The sequence below is a fragment of the Gymnoscopelus braueri genome (assembly GCF_963280865.1).
Source record: "Gymnoscopelus braueri genome assembly, chromosome: 8".
In the NCBI taxonomy this organism is placed as follows: Eukaryota; Metazoa; Chordata; class Actinopteri; order Myctophiformes; family Myctophidae; genus Gymnoscopelus; species Gymnoscopelus braueri.
This window is the reverse complement of record NC_137609.1, coordinates 55,800,696-55,815,791: the sequence shown is the minus strand read 5'-3', so window position 1 is coordinate 55,815,791 and position 15,096 is coordinate 55,800,696. Positions and strand designations below refer to the sequence as shown.

Below are 15,096 nucleotides of genomic sequence, written 5' to 3'. Positions count from 1 at the left end.
AAGACTGGCAAGTGGTCAGTTGCATCGTTTATAATTATTCCACTTACTATTTTTCTATCAATGACATTAGTAAATATATTATCGATCAGTGTAGCACTATGTGTTGTTATTCTAGTTGGTCTTGTAATGGTGGGATATAAACTCATGTTGTACATAGAGTTAATAAACTCTGTGATTGTGTTGTTCTCAGATGGGTTAAGTAAATCAATATTTGTGTCGCCACAGATGAAAACCATTTTCTTATTAGTTATATTATCATACATCCCCATTAGCAAATCTCTAAAAGTCTCAATACATGATCCTGGTGTTCTATAAACACAACTTATTAGTGCATTTTTTGAATTCTCAATCTCAATTTCTACAGTAATACATTCCATTATTACATTTTACTTACTTGTTTAGTTTTATAGCTTTTATCAATATATAATGCAACTCCCCCACACTTTCTATGAGTCCTATTATTAAAAAATATCTCATATCCCTCTAAATCATATAAGCTAGCCTGTCCTCAAGCCAGGTCTCAGAGATTGCTATTACTGTGATTTATTTCCCCAGTTGTCTCAAACACTTTTTTTAATCTTTGAGAAGTTTGATTTCATACTCCTGCAGTTGAAATGTATTATTGATATTGCTCCTTCCATATTGTCTTTCCTTTTAAGCTGATCTTCAGTGTAATATTCACAGTGGTTATTTGTAGTATTGTAAAAAAAAAAATCAGCATCAATATCTGTGCTGGTATTTCATACAGTTTGTGTTAAGTTTATTGTAAATGAGTGCCCTCTAGTGGAAGGTCTGTCCAGTATAAAAAGCCCCTCACACCTGTAGCTAATTTAGTTGTAGTCAGGCTGAGCTGGAGTGCAGTTCACCCTTTGTCTCTCACACTCTCTGTGAAGCTTTGAGAACATATGTCTGTAAGTGTCAATTACTGCATTTTCTGTTGAAGTGTGATTACATTGATAAATGTACGTTTTTATGTCACTCCTGTAAAGATTTTATGTTTTGCAGAGTAAGAAGTTATGTTTGCTTGATTTGTTTGGTTAATTGATTAAGTTCCTCACTGCAGCCTGTTAATTAGCATGTGCTCTGTATGTTTGTAGGCAGTGCATTTGTTTGCATAAATGTTTGTACTGATATTTGTATTTGTACTACTATTGTTACAGTTTTACAACTCGAAGAGGAGTAAAGAACCAAAATTATACAACAGGTAGTTCCGACCAAGCAATCTGATTGGCTGAAATAGCTTTCTAGCCGTGCTTCAAACCAGCATCATAGCACGGGCCTAATCACATTAAATAAATCACTCCGCACTGCAGTCCGCACCTGATTAGACCATATATCGCACAGCTGTGCTGTGAAGTCACGCTGTCCCACGGTAGGAAAACAAACAGACAGTACCCACCGCCGCCACCGGAGAACAAACAGCTACGCAAAATGGACTATGTTGTTAATTTTGACTTATTTGGTGGACTTACGGTTGATCAATGGTTAGAAGAGAGCACACTAAATCGCCTAAAATCCTATAATAAAAGGAATAACTGGAAAAAAGTGTGCTTTATTTCAATGGTAACATCCATACTGTATAAATATCCTCCTGTGTTAAAGTAAAATTACTCCCATTTCGTTAACAGTCCAGTGTATGTTATACTCTATCGTACGAAGGTATCGCACGGCAAAAATAGCCGATCTACAAGTTCACAACGCATCGCCATCTTGACGCGTTGTGAGCTTGTAGATCAGTTATTTTGGCCACGTAACACGATCGTACGACGGAGCATATAGCCTACTGGAATCAGCTGTGTTGATGAGACGATGACTCGGAGTGCTGCGCTGTTACAGGGACTATTTTGTCTCAGTCAAACAAGCTCTTCTCTTTACAGGGAAACGGATAAGCGAAATGTTTTTTATTATGAATTGCCCCACAATATGAATACATTTGGATGTGTTTTGTTGGTAACTGTTGTATAATCGCAATATTACACTTGAGGGTGTGCTTTACCTTACATTATTAGCACTTCTGTGATCGCGGCGGAACTCGGCTGACGCCTCGTTCCTGACCGCATCACAGGCGTGCTAATAATGACGGTAAAGCACACCCTCTCGTGTAATATTGCTTAAACCTAACATGGACTCAAGTGTTACTTCATTCCTACTCAATGTTAACTATCTGTCTAGTTTGGCACCTCTGCAAGCGAGGACAGAATAATATCATTATCCATATCATGCAATTTATGTTCTGTATATTCAAACATTTTCAGTCCCAATGACTCATAGTCCCTATTCCATGATCTTTGCAGTTCATTGTCTCCACCTGGAGACAATTGACTTGTATCAAGGCTTGTCATGTTTTCTATGTTCTTTGGAATAAATAAACAGATTAGCGCGACATCTTGAGGGTGCTTTACAAACTTGGAAATAAAACCCTTTATGCGTCATTGTCATTAATATAATAGTCACTGAGAAATCCAACAGTATTACAGATAAAATGGGGGATAATCCTATGTCCATATGATCTCCATAGAAAAGAAAAAGAAACTCCATGCAAAGTGCAACTCTATGTACAGGGGAAGAAGGCCATTTATCAGTCAGTGTCATTATATTTATTTCCAAAAGGGAATAAACTGCAAAGATTTAGCTTGGTTTAATCCTATAGAAGATCCATAAAAAATAAACTTCATGCGATGAGGAGCTACATGTGAGATTAAACTAGAAAAAGTGCTCCTCGGAGCACAGGTCTCCACCAGGTCAGGTACGTTATTGTGGCCTCCTGGTGGCGCTATAATAGGCCAATGTGAAAAGGGTGCCATTTGTTCAAGGGCTTTTCACTGCAATCGGACACTGCATTCATGATTTGAGGCATTTTGTTCCAAAAATATGTTTGCAAAATTAGACCTACTGGTGGCGCTATAACAGGCCAATGTGAAAAGGGTGGCATTTCTTCGTCGGCCTAATAGAAATATGCGTGTGAAATTTCACGGAAATCGCAAGCTGAGTTCATGATTTGAGGCATTTTGTTCAAAACTGAACAATCCTGCAAACTTTGGAAGCCAATCTTAGGCAATCAGGATGGAATATGGGAAATCGGATAAATCCGTGTTGATCACATGACTATAGAGATACTGTGTACCGATTTGTGTGATGTTTGGACAAAATCTGTAGGAGTAGTATCAATAAATGTGTTTTGCACATATCGGCCTCCTGGTGGCGCTATAACAGGCCAATCTGAAAAGGTTCTGAGTTGGCATCCAGGGAGTGTGCGTGCACAGTTTCGCAGCGGCCGGGCCAACGGTGCCAGAGATTAGCTGCTAACGGACGGACAGGACGGACACACGGACGGACAGGACGGACACACGGACGGACATACGGACGGACAGGGGGTAAAACATACTCTCTCGCCATGCCTTTCGGCCTGGCGGAGACAATAAAACCACTTGTCTTCCATTATCATTATCTCCAAACAAATCCACATCAGAGATGGAGCGTGGGATAATCCTAGAGCTCCACAATTCAAAGAAAGAAACCTCATGCAATGAAGAAGTCTATGTATTAAAAAGTAAACAATAGATATACGAAAATTAGGCCATTTGTCTGTCATTGTTAGTACAGCCAAACAGTAAGCAAACGAGCAGCATCGATTGAACAAAAAACAATCCTAGTCCAATCCACTCCATGATAGGAACTCCATGCTCCAGCCATAAAAAGCATAAAATAGATGATAAGAAATAAGGCCATTTATCGTTCTCATTGTACGTATAATTAGCTCCCATATCAATGAGTAGGCCTATAGCGATATCATGCATGAGTAGTCCTACCTCACTCATTCTGTTCAGTCCTCAAACTTGTCCAGTTCACTGATGTCTCTGACAACGCTGACTTTTGATTCCTCTGATGTCGATCATGTTAGTGTGAGGTGGTGTAACTGGCCCCTCAGATGTTGTCGTGGTTGATGAAGAGTCTGTGTTAGAGATAACATGCACCTTTGACCTTAGCTTAGAGGAGGCCTTTATGACCAAGGTCATTAAATACCTACCACTCCTACGTCCCATCTCAGAGCTGGGCTATAGGTGCAGATATATATATCTGCACATATATATATTTGGCAGCCTGTAGGACATTATACCGTGCACAGACTGGTTGTTAGAGGGCTTCAACAACTTAGGATGCCCCAAAAAGGAGGCAAAAAGGCTGGCAAAGTTTTGTGCTATCTCTGTTATAATTGGCAGTCGCCATATGGCGGAGACGCTGTTACATACACCCATAGAGTACTGAGTGCAGTGTTGCCAGATTCTGTGAGAGAAACAAGCAACCGGGTCTAGGTGTGTGTGTGTGTGTGTGTGTGTGTGTGTGTGTGTGTGTGTGTGTGTGTGTGTGTGTGTGTGTGTGTGTGTGTGTGTGTGTGTGTGTGTGTGTGTGTGTGTGTGTGTGTGTGTGTGTGTGTGTGTGTGTGTGTGTGTGGAGAGAGTCCCTTTCATGCCCATATATGGAGATCTCTGTATCGTGGAGATCCCTGATGTCATCAGTGTATGCCCATATATGGGCATATGCCCCCTTTTGTGTCCATATATGGAGCTGACTGATTTGTTTGCTGATGGTTTGTTTTGTTTGACATAGAATGGCCTAGTCATAAAGACAGGTACATAGATCTCCATATATGGGCATACAAGGGCCACAGACTGACTGACTGACAGACAGACAGACAGATACACATATCTCTATATATGGGCATACAAGGGCAACAGACTGATTGACAGACAGACAGACAGACAGACAGACATATCTCTATATATGGGCATACAAGGGCAACAGACTGACTGACAGACAGACAGTGGGTACTCTGACAATGGGTACAACTGGTATTGCATAACCAGAGGGGCATGTGACCCCAACGGGCATCATTCCCAACGGGCATCGGCATAGTTAAGAAAAATTAAATCAATGATGAATACATTCATTCAATTTCAACGTACTAAAAACATTAAATAATTTCAACGTACTAAACAAATAAAATAACACATGGGCACTGAAAAAGGAAACTGTATGCCTTTTGTTGACATCGTCTCCCCGTCTTCAAATGAATCCAATGACTGTGATTGGTCCAGGGCTGAACGTGTATGACTGTGATTGGTCCAGGGCTGAACATGTATGACTGTGATTGGTACATCTCACCTAACCAGTGCCGATTCAATTTAAAATGAGCAATACGCCGTCTGGACGCCATCAGTTTACAGTTTAGGCATTTAGCAGACACTCTTAATCCAGAGTGACTTACAGTAAGCAAGGACGCAAGATAATACTTGATTGAGATTCAAAACAGAGGAGCTCGGTAATTAAAATCAGGTGTGAGCTATGGGAATCAAACAGGTTCAAGAGATCAATTTAAATTCATAAGAGAATCATCACGCAGTCCGTTTGTGTTTGACAGGAAGTAATTAAGATTGGCTTTTTATGGACTTTTGATATAAGAATACACCAACAAATGTTTTGGCATATATTGTTAGGTACGTCCATATTATGACCGGATAAGTGTGAAATAACTCATTTTTAATTTCACCCTTTTTCAAAAGAGAATTGCATCCACTTCACACACTTCACACCTGCAAACCTGTGATGTGTCAAATAAACCAGATTCTGGTTATCACGTTAGGTAGGGTTGCTTTGGTGCGATGATTATCGTATGCCGATGTCACGATGGAGCAGGTCAGTCTTCCCCAAATACGGAGTTAGACCCGGCTGACATCACCAAGTCATGCCCGAATATGGTGCCAATCCTGGCTTGGGAGTGCGTTGTCAGCCACAGATGAAGCCATATTAGGCCACGGCCGGTGACATCACGCCACACCGCAAGGTTCATTTATATGACGGGTCGTTGCTTTCTGTTCATAAATTCTGCCACCGAAGTGCAGGCCCTCAGTTGGTTTTGTAGGCCGCCTTGTCACCATACGAAGCCCTGTCAGCAGCATCAGCTAAGTGAACCAACCCTGGACGACAAGGTCAAGGGGAACAAAGATACCACAACGACCTCGCCATTGTCTGCCAGCGTGAACCGTCATCCCGTCCAGCAACTGCAGCAGGAATCCGGCGAGCAGCGGCTCAGCGACGTTGAGGATATGGCAGTGAACGTTGGGGACACGGCAGAGGAACCGCCAAAGGTCCCAGCCGACCCGGGGATCGTCAAAGATGGGAACACGACCGCGATGGGAGGCGATAATGAGGAGGACATGGAGGAGGGGGATACCAGCTGGCAGTCGAAAGCGACACTTCGCCTTGTGGTGGAGCGTTTCAGACTGAACCGCAGCACTATTGAAGTGCGAAAGAGCTCACGCCGCTCCATCAGGAACCTTTGGTGGAACATCATGTTGAAGCCACTAGGGTGGTCATCGCCGAAGAAGTTTGGCTTCAACCTAGAATGCAGCAATCCAGAGACTGGATTGTGGTCGTGCCAAGTCCAGGCCGTGTTTAAGATCATCAACTTAAAAGACGAGAAGAAGTCCATCATTCGCCCAGCCAACCATCGCTTCTGTAACAGGGACGATGAGTATGGCTTTGAAATTACGAGCGACGTGACCGATCCAGAGAAGGGCTTCCTTGAGGATGACAAAGTCACCTTCGAAATCTCTTTTGAGGCCGACGCCCCACATGGAGTGGATTGGGACTCTAAGAAACACACAGGCTACGTGGGTCTGAAGAACCAGGGAGCAACCTGCTACATGAACAGCCTATTAGAGACGCTGTTCTTCAGCAACCAGCTAAGACGGGCGGTGTACATGATGCCCACAGAGGGTGACGACGCGTCCAAGAGCATTCCTCTTGCCCTGCAGAGGGTCTTCTATGAGCTGCAGCACAGCGACAAGCCCGTCAGCACCAAGAAACTCACCAAGTCCTTTGGTTGGGACACAATAGACAGCTTCATGCAACATGACGTCCAGGAGTTGTGCAGAGTGCTCCTGGACAACGTAGAGAACAAAATGAAAGGCACTTGTGTTGAGGGGACCATCCCCAAGCTCTTCAGAGGAAAGATGGTGTCATACGTCGAGTGTAAGCATGTGGATTACCGATCAGAGCGGACAGAGAATTACTATGATATCCAGCTCAGCATCAAAGGAAATAACAACGTCTTTGAGTCTTTCAAAGACTACGTGGCAACTGAACAGTTGGATGGAGACAACAAATATGATGCAGGAGAGCACGGCCTACAGGAAGCAGAGAAGGGAGTGAAGTTCCTGACCTTCCCTCCCATTCTGCACCTGCAGCTGATGAGGTTCATGTACGACCCGCAGACCGACCAAAACCAAAAGATAAATGACAGATTTGAGTTCCCGGAGCAGCTGGCCCTGGATGAATTTCTCCAGAAGGCCGATTCCAAGGACCCGGCCAATTACATCCTGCATGCGGTACTGGTGCACAGCGGGGACAACCACAGAGGACACTATGTGGTTTATCTCAACCCCAAAGGAGACGGCAAATGGTGTAAGTTTGATGACGACGTTGTGTCTCAGTGCGACAAAGAGAAAGCCACAGAACACAACTATGGCAGCTATCATGAAGACTTCTTGGTTCGCAACTGCACCAGCGCCTACATGTTGGTGTACGTCCGTGAGTCCAGGCTTAGTGAGGTTCTCCTGCCGCTGACGGATTCGGACATCCCCCAGCAGCTGGTGGAACGTCTGCAGGAGGAGATGAGGGTAGAGGAGAAGAGAAGAAAGGATTTGCTGGAGGCGCATCTCTACATGCAGGTCAATATAGTGACAGAGGACCAGTTCTATGGTCATCAGGGTCATGACATGTATGACGAGTGGAAGGTGGACTACAAAGTGTTCAAGTTGTTGAAGAGCTCCAAGCTGCAGGATTTCATCAAGTTACTTTCCCAGAGGATGGGTTTCTCACAGGACCAGATGAGACTGTGGTCCATGAAGAAAAGGTCGAACCAAACCAAACGTCCTTCTCTGCTGGACGAAGGCGACTTCAACAGGGACATGGACTCATTGAGTAACCGTGATAATAATAATTATTATTGTTGCAGGACACCATGTCATGAGAACCACTGGACAATATTTCTGGAGACAGTGGATCGAGAAATTTCCACCAGTGGGGCCACGTTACCCAAGTTTGACAAAACACGTGACTTCATGTTGTTACTGAAGATGTATGATCCCCAAACCATCAGCTTAAATTATTGTGGACATATCTGCACAACTAAATCCAGCAAAATACCAGACCTCTTCCCGCTCATGTGTGAGAGAGCAGGGTGTCAGCCGGGGACAAGCCTCCTCATCTATGAGGAAGTGAAGCCCAACCTAACGAGGCAGATACAGAACTTTGACGTTTCTCTCGACACGGCTGTGGATAATGTAAGCGATGGCGTGGTCATTATTGTCTTCCAGAAGGACGACCCAGAGAATAACAGCAGTGCGCTGCCCACGGCTAAGGACTACTTCCAGGACGTGTACAACCGAGTGGAGGTCATCTTCTGTGAGAAGACCCCCAACCCCAGTGACCCCGGCTTCGTGGTCACACTCTCAAACCGCATGAACCAAATGCAGGTGGTGAAGACAGTGGCTCAGATAATGAACACGGACGGCATGATGCTACAGTTATTCACACTCTTTAGTGACGGTTACCGCCCCATCAAATATGAACCTGAGGGAACGCTGGAAGCAATGCTGCAACAACAGTTCTTCAAGCCACGACAGCCAACGAAGCTCTACTACCAACGGTTGAAGGTCGAGATCACAGGCTTTGAGAACAGGAGGAGTTTCAAGACCATATGGCTCAACAGCCAGTTCAAAGAGGAGGAGATCACCCTCTACCCACACAAGCATGGCTGTGTGCGGGACCTGCTGGACGAGTGTAAAAAGTCAGTCGATCTCTCGGACAAAGGCTCTGAGAAACTCAGACTGTTGGAGATAGAGAGTCATAAAATCACAAAAGTGCACCAGGAGGATGAACTGCTAGATAGTTCACAGCTTAAGGATCATTACTATCATTGCTATCGCACCTTCAGAATAGAGGAGATTCCAGTAGATCAGGTAGACTTGGACAAGGACAACGAGATGTTGATTCCCGTCGCTCACTTCCACAAGGAACGCTACCACTCCTTTGGAGTCCCCTTCCTGCTCAGGATCAGACAGGGTGAGTCGTTCCGCGAGGTGATGAGGAGGATTCAGACCACGTTGGACGTCCAAGAGAAGGAGTTTGAGAAGTTCAAGTTTGTAAATGTGATCGGCTGGTGTCCTAAGTACATCACTGAGGATGCGTTCCACATCAACCTGAAGGACTTTACTGCAGTACAGCCTATGTACAGTTCCTACAATCAACCTGTGCCCTGGCTGGGGTTGGATCACGTCAACAAATCTCCAAAGAGAAGTCGCTACACCTACCTGGAGAAATCGATCAAGATCCACAACTAAAGCAGTCCGCTCCTGCTTCTCCCCTGTCCTCCGAACCACCCACAACAACCAATAACCCCGTCTGTAACCAACCATAAGCTTTGTGTGTGTGTGGGGGGGGGGGGGTTGAGTTGTATGATCTGATCCTGTTGCAACCGACGTCTTTTTAGGGTAAAGGTACATATTTATCTTTCAAAATGAGGTAGAGTTTTGAGCGGAACGAGGTCTTCGCCCAAAAATACAAATTTGTGCGCCGCATTTTGTATCGTTTTACTGCTGTCGCTCATGTCCAGTAATGGCCTTAAACACGCCATACATACATCCATCCGTCTGTCCAACCAACCACATCCCGACTTCCTTCGAATCTTTCCAGCACTTTTTTTTTTTTCTCAGAGGTTATTTCGCCCTCTCTCTCTCTCTATCTCTCTCTCACTCTCTCAAAGTGCTGGACCAGTCACATTCAGCGCCTCATCTCATGTACACACCGCCAGTAAGGCCAAAGGAATTACCTTCATTCTTTTTTCACCCCCTAACGGATGTTATATACTTCTATTTAAATATTTTGTATTGATTTTTTACAAATTTAACGCGCACGTTATTACAAAGACACACACTTAGGAAAACACACACAAAAAAAAACTAAGAAAAGAAAAACATAAAACAGAATCAACAACAAGCCAGCAACCAACAGTAGTTTCAATATTTGCAATAAAAAGTAGTAGCCATAGTATACTCCCAAAATGCAGTCATAGACTGGACACATTCTCATAGAGTTGTCACTCGTCACTCTCACGCAAACTACTCTTTTCCATTACTCTTTCCATTACTCTTTTCCATTACTCTTTCCGTTACTCTTTTCCATTACTCTATCCATTACTCTTTCCCATTACTCTTTCCATTACTCTTTTCCATTACTCTTTTAAAAACCTTGCAATCGGTGACCAGTCTTTAACAACAAAGAAGAGAACCTCTTAATACATAATTATGATATATTTATGGATCTCTGAACTATTCATACATTTTATAATGTAATTAAAGGCCCCTGAAACCTTGTCCGAATAAAGGGGTCATATGTCAGTGGTGTAAAGTAACTAGATGCATTTACTCGAGTATAAGTAAATAAAATGTAATACGTCGTAGAAAGACCAAAATAACACTTGAAAACTTTCAGATTTAGTACTTAAGTAAAAATATCAATGCGGCAATGTAAAAATACTCAGTTACAAGTAATAGTCAGGGGATATCAAAAACATCTGGGGAAAAAATCCTTAGGGCGCGCTCCCACCGCACTTTTATTTTACCTCTGGGGCAGAATCTGCCAATGCATTGTCAATGTAAATGCGTGGATTCACGCAAGAGCAGATTTTTCCGCTTGTCGCGCAGACCTTGCGTTTATCTGCTCTCCGCGACTAAGCAGAAAACTGCTGGAGGCAGGAGCCGATTTTCTCCCTCTGTCCAATCGGGTGAGTTGAAGGCGGACAGTCCCAAGATTCAGGAAGCACCATTGTGCTCAAGGCAGCAGGCGGTGCGGGCTACGGGGACGATCTTGAGTGTGAGTGACAGGTGCGTCACAGCGTTTTTTTTTATCCGCTGGCTGCAAAAAACTGTGACCGCGCGCAACCTGCGTTTAACAGCGGCCAGCCAACTCTTGGTGGGAGCGCGCCCTTACCAAGACATTTCTTCGCCAATGTGTTTGTAAAGGTGTCTGTAATTAATTTTCCCTAGGGGAATCTGTGAGAGCTGCTGAACGTTGGGGTACCCCTAAAGGTAGGGTAAGTAGGTAAGGTAGGGGCGGCCATAGCTGAGTGGTTAGTGAGTGGTTAGTGAGCCCGCCTAGGGAACCAGCTGGCCCTGGTTGCCCCAGGTTCGATTCCAGGCTATCCCAGCATATGTGCCGATGATATGAAATTTGTCCCTGAGCAAGACTCTTAACCCCAATTGCTCACAGGTTCTCATTGGAAACAAGACCGCAAGGACTTTCATGAACGACCTGTTAAAAGGAATTATCCTTATCCTTATCCTTAAGTGATTTACTTTGGCTAAAATAAGTGTTAAATAGCTCTATATTGTGATAGTAATCATTGCTATAGAGTGTTTGTTCAGTAACGGTGTCAAATAGCTCTATATTGTGATAGTAATCATTGCTATAGAGTGTTTGTTCAGTAACAGTGTCAAATAGCTCTATATTGTGATAGTAATCATTGCTATAGAGGGTTTGTTCAGTAACAGTGTTAAATAGCTCTACATTGTCATAGTAATCATTGCTGTAGAGTGTTTGTTCAGTAACAGTGTTAAATAGATCTATATTGTGATAGTAATCATTACTATAGAGTGTTTGTTCGGTGTTCTACACAGATCTCTGGTGACTTCCGGTGGCATGTTGTGAGCACGCCAAACGCCAAACCACGCCGCTTCTATATGTAATTAAATTTACAATCTGTGTGTTCCAAACACCCAATTCAAGTCATACATAAGATTACTATCTATGCCGTGCAAACTCCGTAGTGGAATGGAGTCAATGGACTCTGAAGCGCTTGGGAAAATGATCAGAGACATTGTACGGGAGGAAATCTCAAGTGCTTTCGATATGAAGCTGAAGCCGATGCAAGAAGAGCTATCTAAACTAAGCCTTTCACAGAAAGAGTGCAACTCAACAGTGAAAGAGCTGGAGACCGCAGCAAATTTCACGGACGAGCGCTTAACTTCTCTGGAAAATGACTACAAGACCTTGTCGGCGGAGAACGAAGGGTTAAAAGAGAAAACACTAGCGCTCGAATTTAACAGCAGAAAATACAACCTGCGCATCCTTGGCCTACAACGAGCAACAGAGGCAGGTAAACCAACCGCCTTTGTCACCAAACTTTTGTATGAGCTGTTCGGAGAAGAGGAGCTGGGACCGCACCCGCTGGTGAGCATAGCCCACCGGACAGGACCGGCCGCTCCAGACGGGAGCCGCTGCATGATCGCCCGGCTATACAGCTTCGAGGCGAAACGTACCATTCAGCGCCTGGTGGGAGCCATGAAGGGCAAACTACAATACCATGGACAAGACATACGAATCTACCCAGACGTCCCAGCAGAACAGAGGAAACTACAGGCCAAGTTCAAGGACGTAAGGGCTCTTCTAACATCAGCCAACCTGAGAAATGGCGTCGCCTTCCCTGCCGTTAAACTACTGGTAACCTTCAACGACAAAACACACTCCTTTGCTACAGCAACGGAGGCGATGGAGTTCTATGAGCAGCAGGTGAAACCCTCGCTAAACAACCCAACTGAACAATCCGGCCAGGGACCTAAATAAATGAATCCACACAGCTAACTGGGTATGACAGACACACCTAAATTATAATGTTTAAATTTCTTTCTTTTTCTTTTTGTAATGATGTTCCCCCTAGAAACTGCATTTAGCAGGCCATTACGCCATAACTACTCAGTAAACGATTATTTGTATATATACTTAAATGTAATATGGTTAATGTGGGGAATCATTCAATTAATTAATGAAGCGGTGCGGAAAAGCGCTTCCCGTTCTCACTACTGACGTGTTGCACCTCCGCATAGATGAGGCGGAGTTATAAGAGTCAATGCAGGACAATAATTTATCTTTGCAATATATTTTCTGCTCTTAAAATAGCAGCTTATTTGTCCTATTCGGGGTTAGGAGGGAGGGAGGGAAACGGGGAGGGCAGGTTGAACAGTGAATGGATTGGGGATTTATTTTTTCATTGTCTTTTTACTTTGAGATGGTTTTTGTTTAGCAATTTAAAAATGTTCTTATATTCACCTCGTTTTGTTCTTTTTTCTATCATGACTATTGTTGTGCTCTTACCTACTTTGAATATTACCTGTTTAAATACTATCATAAATACGAATTATGGTTAGATTGAATGTATTCTCGTGGAATGTTCAGGGCATCAACGATGGTAAAAAACGCCGTGGATGCTTGGACATTTTAAGAGAAAAGGCTGTAGATATTGCACTATTGCAGGAAACACATCTGCTATACCAAGATATCTGTAAATTTAACTATGCTGACTTTAAGGTAGCAGCCTTTTCTGCAGCTAAAAACAGAACAAAAGGAGTTATTATTCTACTTCGGTCAAACCTTAAGATCAGCATTATTAAAAAGGGAAAAGACCAAGAGGGAAGAATTGCTTATGTAAAAACAGTTATTAATGGAGAAAAAATTGCATTTATTTCAGTGTACGCGCCCAATACATATGATGGCTTATTTTTTTCATCTCTGTGTTCTATCATTAACGAAATGAATGAATTTCAAATAATTTTGGGAGCCGATTTTAATGCAGCCATGGAAGGCATAGATAGAACATCTACCAATGTTAATTCACCAAGCACCCGTGCGGTGAAAAATTTGATGCACCATTATGCTCTTGTAGATATATGGCGCAAGTATAATCCTCATAAAAAGGACTATACCTACTACTCCGGAAGACACCGTTCTTTCTCTAGAATTGACTTTGTGCTTGTTTCTTCTAAAATAACACACATGACCTCCAAGGCAGAAATAGTATATATGTCATTATCTGACCACCATGCTAATTTATGCACTATAATGCTCGATAAAAACCCCAATCGTGCAACCTGATGGAGGTTTAACACCACTCTTCTGCAGAATTCCTTATTTTGCGATCAGTTTAGAAACTCCCTGAAAGAATTCCTACGTTTTAACAAAGACTCTGTTTCTGATGTCCGGATTTTGTGGGATGCCACGAAGGGATTTATAAGGAATAATTCAATATCGTTCGCATCTGCACAAAATAGAGCACGACTAAAAGAAATCACTAATCTGGAACAAACCTATGCTTTATTAATTCACCAGCAACATGCTGGATTCTCAGCCGAAAGAAATAGGGAAATATTAATGGTTAAAGTCCAGTTAAATGGAATCATTGCAAAGAGGACAGAGTTTTTAATTCACAGATCAAGACAATCTCATTATCTCGATGGAAGTAAACCAAGTTTTTTATTAGCTAGTAAATTGCGCAATAACGACCGTTTGGCAGATATACCTTCAATACAGGCAGAAGATGGCTCCCTTTTACATGACCCCTTATTAATTAACAAACAATTTGAAAAATATTATCAAACTTTATATGAAAGTGAAATTAATGACTCTTCAGAAAGAATGAATTCATTTTTTAGGGATTTAGAGCTACCAACCCTGTCAGCTGAGGAGAAAAACAATCTCGACACTCAAATTACAACAGAGGAAATACTCCTTTCATTAAAACGAATGAAAAAGGGCAAATCACCTGGACTGGACGGCATCCCGCCAGAATTCTATCTCACATTTTGGGATGAACTTGGTCCTCTAATACTTGATATGTTCCATAAAGCTCTTCAGGAAGGTTCTTTTAACAGAGATGTTAAGACAGCCATCATATCACTTCTATGTAAATCTGGTAAAGACCCCACACTTTGTGCAAGTTATAGACCAATATCCTTATTAAACTCAGACAAGAAATTATTCGCAAAAACTTTAGCTCTCAGATTAGATGACATCATTCCTAAATTAGTGCACCCTGACCAAACAGGTTTTGTAAAAAGCAGACTAGCGACTGACAATGTCAGAAGATTGTTACATATAATATCCTCCGCAGCAAATTCCCCTCTATCCCCGGCAGTTGCATCGATTGATGGAGACAAGGCTTTTGACCGCTTGGAATGGAACTTTCTGTGGTTTACATTAAAG

The 15,096-nt window shown here is 42.9% G+C and overlaps 1 protein-coding gene across 1 annotated transcript; it reads left to right on the top strand.

Moving 5' to 3' along the window:
* Positions 1–6,689: 6,689 nt before the first annotated feature.
* On the top strand, positions 6,690–9,404 carry LOC308090156 (ubiquitin carboxyl-terminal hydrolase 7-like; the record flags this gene model as incomplete). The annotated part of the gene is made up of 1 exon (XM_080435213.1): positions 6,690–9,404. Exon 1 carries the CDS (start codon positions 6,705–6,707, stop codon positions 9,402–9,404), a length of 2,700 nt encoding a protein of 899 aa, XP_080291339.1. The 5' UTR covers positions 6,690–6,704.
* Between the last annotated feature and the right edge of the window lie 5,692 nt (positions 9,405–15,096).